The sequence below is a fragment of the Nicotiana tomentosiformis genome, chromosome 10 (assembly GCF_000390325.3).
Source record: "Nicotiana tomentosiformis chromosome 10, ASM39032v3, whole genome shotgun sequence".
NCBI classification, from domain to species: domain Eukaryota; kingdom Viridiplantae; phylum Streptophyta; class Magnoliopsida; order Solanales; family Solanaceae; genus Nicotiana; species Nicotiana tomentosiformis.
In genome coordinates, this window is record NC_090821.1 from 5,128,735 (window position 1) to 5,144,318 (window position 15,584).

The window sequence follows — 15,584 nt, forward strand, 5'->3', positions numbered from 1 at the left end:
AGAAATACGTGTACAATTTAGATGGCGGTAGTATATTACGTATCTCAAACGATAACTCGATTCTAAAATAAAACGGGCAGCATTTTTCCTGATTTTACTGCTTCCTCAAGCCTACTATAGGCGAGATACAAACATAATACAATCAGCAACTCAAAACCAACCTAATTACAATCCGGGACCTTCAATACAATAAAACCCTCAAATATACCATAATACACCCAATCAACAATTTATCAATTAGCCTGCAACTACAACGACGAATGACCAACCTACTACCCTATAACATGTGGCATTTCTCCACGCCATTTTTATCCTTCCAAATTCCATAAATCAGCAGCACAATAGACAGCCCAAAAGCAACATAAAATAGCCCACAAAACAGTCCACTACAATTCAAATAACTCGAACTCACAGCTTCCGATCACCGTCCCGTAAGGTCTAACTATTAGGAAATAAATTTATCAACTTTTTTTGATATTTTAAAGCTTAAATACAGAAATTAAAAATTTTTATTAACTAATAAATACATTCCAAAACTCAAACTACAAAGAAAAAGAGAGGTGATATAGTGATACTTACGTCGTAGGGTTCGTTCTGATGTTATCGCTTCTCGATTTCGTACCCGGGATGCTAGTATTATTTGTAGCTATTAGAGAGCTCAAGGACCGTTCTTTTATGGTGTCTCTGGTCAGATTCTATGTAAAATGAAGAGAGAGAGACGAGTTAAAACATATTTATCAAACTTTTGAAAAGTCAAAAGGTGCTAGCTTGGCACCCTCTGATTCGTTCATTTTCCAATACTTATATCTTTTTATTCGAATATCGTATGAATAAACGGTTAAAAGAGTTGGAAACTACATTCCAAGACCTTCAATTTGGTATATAATATATCCCAAAAAGACCTCATATAACATACGAAATATATTTCTCAAAAAGCTCTGTTATATGGCAAATTCTTAGTCGGTTTTTCACAACTTTAATCCGATTTTCCCCAAACTTTATGTGTTTTGTCCAACCATCAAATATAGTCATATTATGACTTTAAAATTATTTAAATCATGATTAACAAGTCTCATATTCATTATACGTCACCTTCGGACGTACAGGGTGTAACAATCTTCCCCTCTTAGAAACATTCGTCCTCGAATGTTAAACTCCTAGAGATTTATAGAAATTTTGGCAGAGTCTCCTCTGTAATGGTATCACTACCAACCTGTCAGACAGAAACCCAACAATACAAAGCCACACAGGTCCACAATCATCAATAACACCAATGGTCTCACACAACCAATGACAATAACTAACATAAGAATCAAATACCATATACGTACCTAAGGTTGTGATATCTCAGTCCGATCCTCCTTCGGAAGCGGAAACAAATGAGGATACCTAGACTTCATGTCTTCTTCAGCTTTCCAAGTCATCTCCTCCACATTATTGTTCCTCCAAAGTACTTTAACCGAAGATACGTCTTTAGTTCTCAATCTCCGAACTTGTCTATCTAGTATAGCAATGGGAGCTTCCTCATATGATAGATGCTCTGTGACCTGAATATCGTCAACTGGAACGACTCTAGAAATATCTCCAATACACTTGCGGAGCATAGACACGTGAAAAACTGGATGTACTGACTCCAAGTTGGAAGGCAAGTCTAACTCATATGCTACCTGGCCTACTCTGCGTATGATCTTATAAGGTCCAATGTATGGAGGGCTAAGCTTTCCTTTCTTACCAAATCTCATAATGCCTTTCATCGGTGATACCTTTAGGAATACCCAATCATCTACCTGAAACTCCAAGTCTCATCGTCGATTATCTGCATATGACTTCTGACGACTCTGAGCTGCTAATAGCCTTTCCCGTATAAGCTTAATCTTCTCAACTGCATGTTGTACCAACTCTGGTCCTACTAACTTAGTTTCCCCAACCTCGAACCATCCGATAGGTGACCTACACTTTTGTCCGTAAAGAGCTTCGTATGGAGCCATCTGAATGCTGGAATGATAACTATTATTATATGCGAACTCAATAAGTGGAAGATGATCATCCCAGTTACTCCTGAAGTCCATCACACTAGCCCGTAGCATATCCTCCAGTGTCTAAATAGTACGCTCAGCCTGACCGTCTGTTTGGGGATGAAATATTATACTAAGACTTATTTGAGTCCCCAGTCCTTTTTGGAAGGACCTTCAGAAATTAGCTGTAAATTGAGTACCTCTATCTGAGATAATAGATATAGGGACACCATGAAGTCGTACTATCTCCTTAATGTAAATCCTTGCATAATCCTCTGCTGAATACGTAGTCCTGACAGACAGAAAATAGGCTGATTTTGTAAGTCTATCAATAATAACCCATATAGAATTGAACTTACGCTGGGTACGAGGTAAGCCTATGATGAAATCCATGTTAATCACTTCCCATTTCCAAGTCGGAATCTCTATATCCTGTAATAATCCACAGGTTTTCTGATGCTCAATCTTAACCTGCTGACAATTTGGGCACTGAGTAACAAACTCTGCTATATCCTTTTTCATTCCGTCCCACCAGTATATTCCCCTGATATCATGATACATCTTCGTCTCTCCTAGATGAATGGATTAATGAGAATAGTGAGCTTCTCCTATAACCTGCTGGCGCAACCCTGCTACATTAGGAACACATAATCGACCTCGATATCTAAGGACTCCATCTCCTGTAATCTCCAATGGTGTCTTCTCCTTTTGAGGGGTTGTATCTCTGTAGTGAGCTAGCACAGGATCTTCATATTGGCATTCCTTCACTTCAGTTACTAGAGAGGATGTTGTCGTGTCCTGAATAGTAACTCCGGTACCACCTGAATCTAATAATCGAACTCCAAGTTTAGCTAGTTGATGAATCTCATAAGTTTTCTCACTCTTCTCTGGCTGTAAATATGATAAGCTACCCATAGATCTACGACGGAGGGCGTCGGCTACTACATTCACCTTTCCTGGATGGTATAAAATATCAACATCATAGTCTTTTAGTAGCTCCAACCATCGCCTCTGACGTAAATTCAATTCCTTTAGCTTGAATATATACTGAAGGCCCTTATGGTCCGTATAGATATCAACATGAATGCCATACAAATAGTGCCTCCACATCTTTAGTGCATGAATCACCGCGGCTAACTATAAATCGTAGGTGGGGTAATTCTTCTCGTGGTTTCTTAGTTGTCTAGAAGCATAAGCGATAACCTTACTATGTTGTATCAATACACAACCCAATCCAACTCCCGAAGCGTCACAATAGATAGCATAACCATCGGTCCCTTCTGGAATTGTCAGAACCGGTGCTGAAGTCAATCTATCCTTCAATGCCTGAAAACTCCGCTCACAAGCATCAGTCCACTGACAATTGGTTGCCTTCTGAGTCAACTTTGTCAATGGTGCTGAAAGGGAAGAAAACCCCTCTACAAATCTCCTGTAATAACCTGCCAAACTCAGGAAGCTACGAACCTCTGTCGGTGTCGTAGGTCTAGGCCAAGTCTTCACTGACTCAATCTTCTGTGTATCGACTCGGATACCCTCACCCGAAATAATATGACCAAGGAAGGCTATAGAATTCAACCAGAATTCACATTTAGAGAACTTTGCATACAACTTCCTTTCTTATAGACCTCTAAGCACAGTACGCAAATGATCTGCATGCTCAACCTCTGAACGAGAATAAACCAAAATATCATCTATAAATACAATCACGAACAGATCTAGAAAGGGTCTGAACACACAGTTCATCAAGTCCATAAATATCGCTGGGGCATTAGTCAAACCAAATGACATAACACGAAACTCAAAGTGTCTGTATCTGGTCCTGAATGCTGTCTTTGGAATATCCTTCTCTCTAACCCTTACCTGATAGTACCCCAACCTCAAGTCTATCTTTGAGAAACACCTGGCACCCTGCAACTGATCAAATAAATCATCAATCCTCGGGAGTGGGTACCTATTCTTGATCGTCGCCTTATTAAACTGTCTGTAATCAATACACATCCGCAAGAAACCATCTTTCTTTCTCACAAATAACACAGGTGCTCCCCACGGTGATGTACTGGGTCTGATAAAGCCTTTTTCAAGCAAATCCCTCAGTTGTTCTTTCAACTCTCTCAGCTCTGCAGGTGCCATTCTATAAGGAGGAATAGATATCGGCTGAGTATCTGGTAATGTGTCAATAGAAAACTCAATCTCCCGCTCTGGCGGAAGGCCTGGAAGCTCATCGGGAAAAACATCGGGAAACTCATTAACCACCGAAATAGATTGAAGGGTCGGTGACTCTGCTTTCACATCCTGTACCCGAACTAAGTGATAAATATAGCCCTTTCTGATCATCTTCCTTGCCTTGAGATAGGAAATAAACCTACCTATCGGCGATGCAGTATTACCTTTCCACTCTAGAACTGGCTCCCCTGGAAACTTGAACCGAACCATCTTTGATCTACAATCAACGTTAGCATAACAAGAAGCCAATCAATCCATACCCATTATAACATCAAATTCTACCATATCTAGCTCAATCAGGTCCGCTACTGTAGAACGACTAAGAACTCTTGCTATACAATATCTATATACCCGTCTAGCTAACACTGGATCCCCAACAAGTGTAGACACCTCAAAAGGTTTAATCAACTCAGGTTCTATCCCAAACTTGCTAGCAACCAACCGAGTGACATACGATAAAGTGGAACCTGGATCAATCAATGCATATACATCATATGAAAAGACTGATAATATACCTGTAACAACATCAGGTGACGACTCCTGATCCTGTCGACCCGCTAATGTATAAATGCGGTTCTGAGGATCGCTCGAGCTAGATGCTCCACTTCTGCCTCTACCACGACCAACTGGTGCATGTGATCCTTGCCTAGGGGGGCGTACTGATGATGACGAACCAGCTATAGATCCCGTTGACTGAACTATACCTGCACCACCTCTCGTCGGATAATCTCTCATAACGTGGCCTGGATAACCACAAGTATAACAAACACCCAACCCCACGAGACACTGCCCGACATGATGCTTACCACACTAAGCACATCGTGGCAAGAGTGGCCTCATCTGACTTGACTCACCCCTATACTGAGAACGAGAGGCCCTGAAACTCTGACTGGGCCCTGAATATATGGAATGATCAAATCTCCTACCGAAAAACTGAGGGGGTGCACTAGCTGATAGCTGAGCTGGATACCTCGGGTACTGCTGTCTCTGACCACCTCGAAACTCACCAGAAGGACCTGAATATCTCGCTCTCTTACTCTGGCCCCTATCATGCTCACGATCGGCCCTCTGCTTCTGCTTATGCTCTTCTACACCCTGAGCGTATGCCTGAATACGAGAAATATCAATGCCTGGATGAAGTGAGACCGACATACAGTCATTGAGCAGGTGTGGCTCTAACCCCATCACAAACCGGTGAACCCGATCCTCCATCTTAGCTACAATAGTGGGAGCATACCTCGCCAAAGAATCAAACTGAAGGCTGTACTCCCGAACACTCATATTACCCTGTCGAAGGGTCAAGAACCTATCAACTCTGGCCCGTTTAAGCTCTGGTGGCAAATAATGATGAAGAAAAGCCTCTATAAAATCCTGCCATACTGCTGGAAGGGCATCCTCGCCTCTGGACAACTCCCAAGACTCGTACCAATTAATTGCAACATCCCGAAGTCTATAGGAAGCTAGCTCAACTGACTCAGCCGCATTGGCCTTCATTACCCTCAAAGTTCTCTGCATCCTATCGATAAATACCTGAGGGTCCTCATTTGGATCTGCTCCAGTGAATATCTGAGGGTCCAAATTAATGAAATCACGAACCCTCTCGCTAATGGCCCTATCTGCATGACCAATACCAACCTCCTGACGTCGAGCTTGTGCGGCCACTAACCAAGTCAATAACTGAATAACATCTCTCATCTCCTGACCCGGTACATCTGGATGAGGAGCTGCGGGTACTGGAGCGAGTGCTGGAGCTGGTGCCCCTCGGATCTCCTCTAGAAAGGGCAGGGTATGTGAAGTCTGAGATGGAGTCTCACTATGTGACTCTCCCCGAGACCTGGTAACTCGTGGCGCTCTACTTGTAGTCTCATCATCCACGGACTTGCCCTTCTGGGCGGCTGTAGCCTTCTTGGGCATCGCTGAAAACATAACATGTCGTTAGGAAAATGAATTCTTATATCGCACGATCTAAGATAAGAAAGAAGAGTAACCATCCTAAATATCTTGTAGCCTCTTGTCTATAAGTGTGGTATACAACACATCCATAAACAAGACTCTACTAGACACGGTCTATAGACAACCCTAGGACAGAACTGCTCTGATATCACTTTTGTCACGACCCAAACCGATAGGCCGTGACGAGTGCCCGAGTTCTACCTATCGAACATTCATAAGCATTCGTCTAAGATATAAACATGAAATAAGTGTAGGTCATGCATAACGTTTGAAAATAAACTATTAATTCATATGAAGAACCTACGTGGGAAAACAGGCCCAAAAGACATATATACATACATATATATACTGTAGGGTGAGCCGACAAGGCCACATACTATATAACTATACATGACTATCTACAGACCTCTAATAGAGTGTACAACTGTATAAAGGAAGAGACTGGGCCCTGTCATACCTATATATATATATATATATATATATATATATATATATATATATATATATATATATATGTAAACACACCGTACCAAAACTCAAAATAGCTCCGGATCAAATGGAGCACACCAACTCTCGCTGATCAAGGATCCTAAGAAGGGGGACCGTCAGCCTGTCTACATGCACCTGCGGGCATGAAACGCAGCGTCCCCAGGCAAAAAGGGACGTCGGTACGAATAATGTACTGAGTATGTAAAGCATGAAAATCAGTACATAAAAGACATAAATGAAACATGGGGTAAAGAATTCCACATGTGAGTCTAAATAACTTTGTGAATCCTGAAACATTTATAATATCATACACGTGCGTGTAAATGTCGTATCATGCATATGTATAGGTGTACATAACATCATCAAGCCTCTGAGGACATCCCATCATATCATCTCGGCCACTGTGGGCAAAATCATCAACATATACCAGCCGATCAAGTGGTGGTGCGTATATAACGCCTTAACATTTTTCCATATCCTATATACATATAATATACGCGTATATAACGCCTTGTGGTCATGGGTCAATGTACATGTATAAATGCATGAAATGCAATAGAAATACGTTAATAAGATTTCTCGAATATCATAAAAATAATATGCCTTTCGGACAAACTTTATCAAATACGTATTTTTCTGAGACCCATGAATAGAGGATATAATAATAATTCACATGGGGAATCAAGAATATAGACACCTCTAATATTTCTATGAATAGAGTCATTTATGAACGTTGCGTATTTTGCTCGTTTCGTTTGTATCATTTGGATCATGCTAGAAAATAAAATAAAATAAGGGATAGCCTTAACATACCTCAAGTCGTCAATGCAACTCAACAACAAGCTTATGACAACTAGAGCGCCAACCCTATAGCAAAGAAATACGTGTACAATTTAGATGGCGGTAGTATATTACGTATCTCAAACGATAACTCGATTCTAAAATAAAACGGGCAGCATTTCCCCTGATTTTACTGCTCCCTCAAGCCTATTATAGGCGAGATACAAACATAATACAATCAGCAACTCAAAACCAACCTAATTACAATCCGGGACTTTCAATACAATAAAACCCCCAAATATACCATAATACACCCAATCAACAAATTATCAATTAGCCTGCAACTACAACGACGAGCGACCAACCTACTACCCTACAACATGTGGCATTTCTCCATGCCATTTTTATCCTTCCAAACTCCATAAATCAGCAGCATAATAGACAGCCCAAAAGTAACACAAAACAGCCCATAAAACAGTCCACTACAATTCAAATAACTCGAACTCACGGTTTTCGATTACCGTCCCGTGAGGTCTAACTATTAGGAAACAAATTTATCAACTTTTCTTGATATTTTAAAGCTTAAATACAGAAATTAAATTTTTTTTATTAACTAATAAATACATTCCAAAGCTCAAACTACAAGGAAAAAGAGAGGTGATATAGTGATACTTACGTCGTAGGGATCGTTCTGATGTTATCGCTTCTCGATTTCGTACCCGGGATGTTAGTATTATTTGAAGCTATTAGAGAGCTCAAGGACCGTTCTTTTATGGTGTCTCTGGTCAGATTCTATGTAAAATGAAGAGAGAGACGAGTTAAAACATATTTATCAAACTTTTGAAAAGTCAAAAGGTGCTAGCTTGGCTCCCTCTGATTCGTCCATTTTCCAACGCTTATATCTTTTTATACGGATATTGTATGAACAAACGGTTAAGAGCGTTGGAAACTACATTCTAAGACCTTCAATTTGGTATATAATATGTCCCAACAAGACCTCATATAGCATACGAAATATATTTCTCAAAAAGCTCTGTTATAGGGCAAATTCTTAGTCGGTTTTTCCGCAACTTTAATCCGATTTTTCCCAAACTTTATGTGTTTTGTCCAACCATCAAATATAGTCATATTATGACTTTAAACTCATTTAAATCATGATTAACAAGTCTCATATTCATTATACGTCACCTTCGAACGTACAGGGTGTAACATTTTCACCATATGACTTTTTTTTAGCTTATATATAGTTTATTAGGTGTAACAAAAAATGTCTCCTCCCTCACAAATGTGGGACCTAAAGCAACTTCTTTACCTGCTTTAGGGAAAGACCGCCCCTGCCAGGATATCCCAAGGGGGTGTGATATCCCATGAGATTAGCTATCCATCTTTTATATGGGATAGTTAATCCCAGCATTTTAGTATAAAAGTTATTCCAGAATTAACTAATATCACAAATCAAATATGAGATAAAATTAATCTCAAACTTTATTCTGGGGATATTATTCTTATCTGACGTACCAAACGACCCTAAGTGATATTAGGATTATCTTATACTATCACATTTTTGATATTATCTTGTATCAAGTTCAATAGGAAAATCTTATATTGGATTTAACATTCCTTGAATAAAGCACCTAAACAAATTGCATGTTTTTTTCTTGTGCACTACATATTTCATTTTCAATGCTATAAATCGATATTCTTAAAAAAGATACACTTAATAATTTATATATTAATTACGTCAAATATTGCAATCTGTATATAGTGAAATAGCCAGAAATCAAATCACACTTAATAATTTAGATATTAGTTTTGTATGACTTTATCTACAATCAGACGAATGGCAGGGATCTCTTAATAGCAAGAAATCAAATCATAATGGTGAAAGCCTTTTTTCCTTTCAATTACTGAAATTTTATTTCTTATTTGGAAAATTATGGTCAAGCTCTCCTTTTATTCATCGGAATCAAGCGGGTGCAAGACCTAAGGGGACATTTGGTTACAAAAGTGAAAATACTAATTCCGATATAAAATTTACACCAACATCTTGATATTATATATTTCATATTGAAGGGGAATATAATCTTGAAATTATAAACCCAAAATAACCAAATTCTAAACCAGCTGCTAAAAATACAAAGAGGGGTAGGTGTGCATCTAGGACTTAGCAACCTTATCTCTCTCTGTCTTTTGATGACTCTTGAAAACTCTACTTACACACACATAACATAAGAGGCTGCTCTCTTGTTTTTTATTGGCTTCTTGGTAGGGACCAAATACATACTCCCAATTGCAAATGAAATTCAAACTCAACATAGGTATGCATTTCAATTTACATGTTGCCAAATTTGACATTTTTGGCCAACAACCCTTTTGGTGGCACAGAGTTGCATTAGATCAACTTTTTCAAAATACTTGACACTTTCTAGATGAAGGATTCATTTTTGAAACAAATCAAGAGAGAAAATAGGGGTCTTTTTAATTAGGCGACCCAGCGTGTCCAACCGTTTAAAATAAGGGTAATATTTATCCAAAGTTGAACAGTAATGTCTCAGATAATCAAATTGTGTAATAGAGGATTTTTTTTTAATAATTTAAAATAATAAAGGAGTAATTTTAGCCTTTTTCGTAAATAAATTTTTTATAACTACCTTTAAATAATTTTAATCATAGTACATATTGCGCATTGGAAGTGGAAAATTCAAGCACTGATTAAGAAAATGAGGCCACAAAACCCATTTGTTGTTCGGAATTCGATATATTTGTGAAAGAAGCATCTCACACCCACTCCAAAGCCACTGCTCCGACTTAGCTGACTTCCTTCATATGACGTTATTGCTTTCAACAACCATATGTATGTATTAGACTATTAGTACACTTACCAAGCACTAAAATTTCATATTTATTTCTATTTTTTACACTCTTTTTATTTAAACCTTCTAAAATATTAGATTTAATTTTATATCTTAAAAGTTCAGAGGCAAATTCGGACTATTTCACATAGTTTAAGGGAAAATTTAACCATTTTACTCTGTAAAAAGAGGGCGAAGTGCAACAATAGCCACTACTATTTAAAATATACCTACAATTACAATGTATTTAAAGACTAACCAATTCACTCAAACTTAGTATTAAGTATCCTGAATTTCTGAACTACTAATTAAAAATCCGGGACATAAGATTCGAACTTTTAGACACAATTTTCGAACTTTAAGACACGATGTCCTGAAATTTAAATTTTGAGGTTTAAACTCTAGGACATCGTGTCCTGAAATTTGAGCGAAATTGGTTAATCTTTAAATGCATTGTAAATTGTGGATATATTTTAAACCACATGCTTAAAAGTGACTACATGGTGTCCATTCCACGTAAAAAGAGCTCATGTATTAGAAAAATTCTTGCCTTAGTGAATAAGGGCAGATTTAAACCAATCGTGTAATGAGAGAAATATATTTGACTACAACTATTAAGAGTTATACTAGTAGTCATACCCGCGTGATATGCGGTCAATATTAAAAAATATTAATTAAATTAAATTGTGATCGGGCTTGTTTGAACATATTAGATCGTATTACTTTAATAAATTTCAATTATCATCTTATTTGTCAATATGATATACTCAATAATAAAATCTCTATTAAATTAAAGGGACTTATATAGTCATTGAATAATTTTTCTGTCGCGCGATGCGCGGTGTATATTAAAAAATATTAATTAAATTAAATTATGATCGGGTTTGTTTGAATATATTAGATCGTATTGCTTTAATAAATTTTAATTGTCATCTTGTTTGTCAATGTGATATACCAATAATAAAATCTCTATTAAATTAAAGGGACTTATATAGTCATTGAATAACTTTTTTATTCTATATTTTTCTTTATTCTATTATCCAATGTTTAGTATTTTTACATTGTTAATAGAAATTTTTTATTAGCATATTATTTTGGTTAATATTTTTGTTTGTTCGCTTTCTTTTTGTAATATAAGAGAAGATATATATATGTTTTATTAATCTTGAAATATTTTTTATTTTAAATTTTATTCTGTTGTTGTCAATAATATTATCAGAATTTTAATAAATATCATCTCTATTAAATTAAAGGGGCTTATATAGTCATCAAATAACTTTTTTATTATGTATTTTTCTATATTATATTATCAAATATTTAATATAATTACATTGTTAATAGAAATTTTTATTAGCATATTACTTTGTTTAATATTTTTATCTACTACTCTCTTTTTTTGTAATATAATAGAAGATATATATTTTATTACTCTTGAAATATTTTTTTAATTTTAATTTTATTCTAATAATCTCAATAATATTGTCTGAATTTTAATGAATAAAATCTCTATTAAATTAAAGAGACTTGTATAGTCATTGAATAACTTTTTTGTTATATATATTTTTTTTATTATACTTATCCAATATTTAGTATTCTTACATTGTTAATAGAAATTTTTATTAGCATATTACTTTGTTTAATATTTTTGTCTATTGCTTTCTTCTTGTCATATAATAGAAGATATATACTTTATTACTCTTGAAATATTTTTTTATTTTGAATTTTATCCTATTGTTCTCAATAATATTATCTGAATTTTAATGAATAAAATTTTTATTAAATTAAAGAGAGTTATATAGTCATTGAATAACTTCTTTGTTTTGTATTTTTCTTTATTATATTATCCAATATTTAGTATTATTGCATTGTTAATAGAAATTTTTATTAGCATATTACTTTATTTAATAGTTTTGTCTACTACTTTATTTTTATAATATAATAGAAGATATATATTTTATTACCCTTGAAATATTTTTTTATTTTAAATTTATCATATTGTTCTCAATAATATTATCTGAATTTTAATGAATAAAATCTCTATTAAATTAATGAGACTTATATAGGCGTCGAATAATAGGCTTGTTCGGTATTTTTATTTATTATATCATACAATATTTAGTATTATTGCATTGTTAATAGAAACTTTTATTAGCATATTACTATATTTAAATTTTTGTATGCTACTTTCCTTTTATAATATAGTAGAAGATATATTTTTTATTTTTTATTTTATTCTATTATTCTCAATAATATTTTCTGAATAAATAAACTTTTTATTTTAAAAAAATATATGTATTAAAAAAAGAAAGAAATTTTGAGTTGAATTCTTCCTATGTGGGACTTGCTTGCTCCTGTGGGGATCTTCCCAAGTTCATAGAAGATCAACAGTTGTTCCAATTTCTTAATGGCCTAAATGAGTCTTATTCTACTATCAAAAGCACCATTATGATGATGAGCCCCTTACCACCTATAAGTAAAGTCTACTCTATCTTACAACAAGATGAAAGCCACAGAGAAGCACCCCATGCTCCTGGTTTTTCTGGTGATTTTGCATCTTTTCTAGTCTCTCCTGCTACATTCAACAATAATAGGAACTTCACTCAGAGAGTCAGCTTTGACTGCAAAAAGAATATCAACCATGTGTCTTACAAGTATTGCAAAAAGAATGGACATAAAGTGGACAAGTGTTATAGGTTGTATGGGTTCCCTGCAGATTTCAAATTCACTAAAAATAAGAAATCAACTTCTTGTATCCAGACTGAGATTTCATATGCCACTCCTCCTTTGTTTCCTCTACAGAAGACTCTGCATTTGCTCACTTTGCAGGTTTGTTTAGTGCTTATACTGCAGATTCTCTTGTTTCTCATGCATGTGTATCTTCACATCTAGGTGTACAACCTTGAATTTTGGATTCAGGAGCCACTAACCACATGACTCCACATAAACACTTACTTCACAACCTCACACCTTTGTTTAAACCATTTCTTGTTACTTTACCTAATGGTTATAAGGTAAAAGTTATATCAACTGGATCTTTACACCTTAGACCTAACATAATCTTACTTAATGTTCTCATTGTGCCTTCTTTCCATTTCAATCTAATTTTCATTCATCAACTCATTACACAGTTGGATTGTATAGCAATACTTATCAAAACCAATTATTTTTTACAAGGCCCTTCTCTGAAGAGGCCACTGGTAATTGGTAAGGCTGTTGGGAGACTGTACTACCTGCATCCAGATGCTGAACTATTTCCATCTTCATTTAGTTATTCTCTAATTCAACCTAGTTCAATTCCTTGTAATAAATCAAGCTCATTTACTTCTTGTTGCAATCAATCTTCTGTTGATGTTGATTATGCTTGTAATCAAACACCCATCATTAATAAAATGGACTTATTTTGGCACTAAAGATTAGGTCATATGCCTTTTCATAGAATGAAGTCCATTTCTTATTTATCTGATAAAGTTTCTTCTAAACAATCTTTTCTTTGTCCAATTTGCCCAATGGCCAGACAACAAAGATTACCTTTTCATGATAATTCCATACATTCTACTGCTCCTTTTCAACTAGTTCATTGACATTTGGGGACCCTACAACATTAAAACCTTTAATGGTTTCGGGTATTTCCTCACTCTAGTTGATGATTATACTAGAGTGACATGGACACATCTTCTCTCTTGTAAGAGTAATGTCCTCTCTGTCCTTAAGGCTTTTACATCCATGATCAAGGTTCATTTTCATTCTTCTGTTCATACCTTTAGGTCAGAAAATGCATTTGAATTAGGTAGTAGTTCTAAAGCTGCTGCTTTCTTTGCCAATGTGAGTACCTTCACCAAACCACTATTCCTTTTACTCCACAACAGAATGGTATTGTGGAGAGAAAATACAAACATCTTTTAGAAGTTGCCAGGGCTCTTTTGTTTCAATCTAAACTTCTCATTAAATTTTGGGGTGAATGTATCCTCACCGCTACTTATCTTATTAACAGAATGCCATCACCTCTCTTACTCAACCTCTCTCCTTATGAAAAACTACATGGTCATTCACCCTTTTATGAACACTTAAATTCTTTTGGTTGTCTTTGTTTTGCCATATCTCCTAAGGTTAGCATGGACAAATTATAGCCCAGAGCCATCTCTTGTCTATTTCTAGGGTACCCCTGTGGTAAGAAGGGTTACAAACTATTAAATCTTTCTAATTTCTTTGTTTTCTTCTCTAGAGATATAGTGCCTCATGAACATGTCTTTCCTTACAACTCTTCATCTTCTTCCCCTTCTCTTCCTTCACTTAGTCAACCCTATATGGACTCTCCACCTTTTGTTCATGTTGCTCCACTCATCCCTGAAGATATTCCTATGCCTGTTTCCAGTCCTCCTGAGTCTCCTATAGGCTCCTCTTCCCCTCTTCTCAGACCTATTACATCTGATTTGCCTTCTCCTACATCTTCCAGTTCTACCATTCCTTATTCTGCTTCTCCTCTTTCTCCTATTCTCACGAAATCTCTTAGAACTATTGTCAAACTTGCCTACCTAGATGATTATATCTGCAACTCTACCCTTCTTTCTGCCCCTTCATCTAATACATCCAAGGTTTTTTCCTAGTGAATCTCATATGCATGAGCCCTAATTCTACCAGCAGGCAGCATCAAACCCTGCTTGGTAGGAGGCTATGCTACATGAATTTAAGGCTATTGAAGAAAACCAGACTTGGGATATTGTTCTTCTACCTCCCAGCAAGAACGTTATTCCTTGTAATTAGGGGTGATGCTTAGAGGGAAGGTATTAGCTTCACTGAAACCTTTTCTCCTGTGGTCAAGCTAACTACTATTAAATGCTTGTTGACTCCGGCTGTTAAGAGAAGTTGGACTGTCTTTCAACTTGATGTGAACAATGCTTTCTTTCATGGTGACCTCAGTGAGGAGGTCTACATGAAGATTCCCTCTGGCCTTGATGTTTCCTCTTCCTCCACTTCTTTGCAGGCTCAAAAAGACCCTATATGGCCTTATGCAGGCTTCTAGAAGACAGTAGTTTTCAAAACTATCTAAAGCTTTGCTATCTAGGGGCTACATTTCTAGTTTGAATGACTATTCCCTCTTCACCAAACCATCTTCTGGTTCTCTGGTGGTGCTAGTTGTATATGTAGATGACATTCTCTTGGTTGGAGATGATGTTTCTGAGTTGCACTCCCTGAAATCTTTTTTGGATTCTCGGTTCAAGGTCAAGGATTTGGGTTCAGTTCATTACTTTTTGGGTTTGGAGGTTTCCAAGCA

At 36.2% G+C, this 15,584-nt stretch overlaps 1 protein-coding gene across 1 annotated transcript; it reads left to right on the forward strand.

Annotated features, from left to right (window-relative positions):
• The first annotated feature begins 12,760 nt into the window (after positions 1–12,760).
• LOC138899685 (uncharacterized) lies at positions 12,761–15,332 on the forward strand. The gene is made up of 5 exons (XM_070186367.1): positions 12,761–13,138; positions 13,886–14,134; positions 14,179–14,234; positions 14,535–14,904; positions 15,087–15,332. Exons 1-5 carry the CDS (start codon positions 12,761–12,763, stop codon positions 15,330–15,332), a joined length of 1,299 nt encoding a protein of 432 aa, XP_070042468.1.
• The last annotated feature ends 252 nt before the right edge of the window (positions 15,333–15,584 follow it).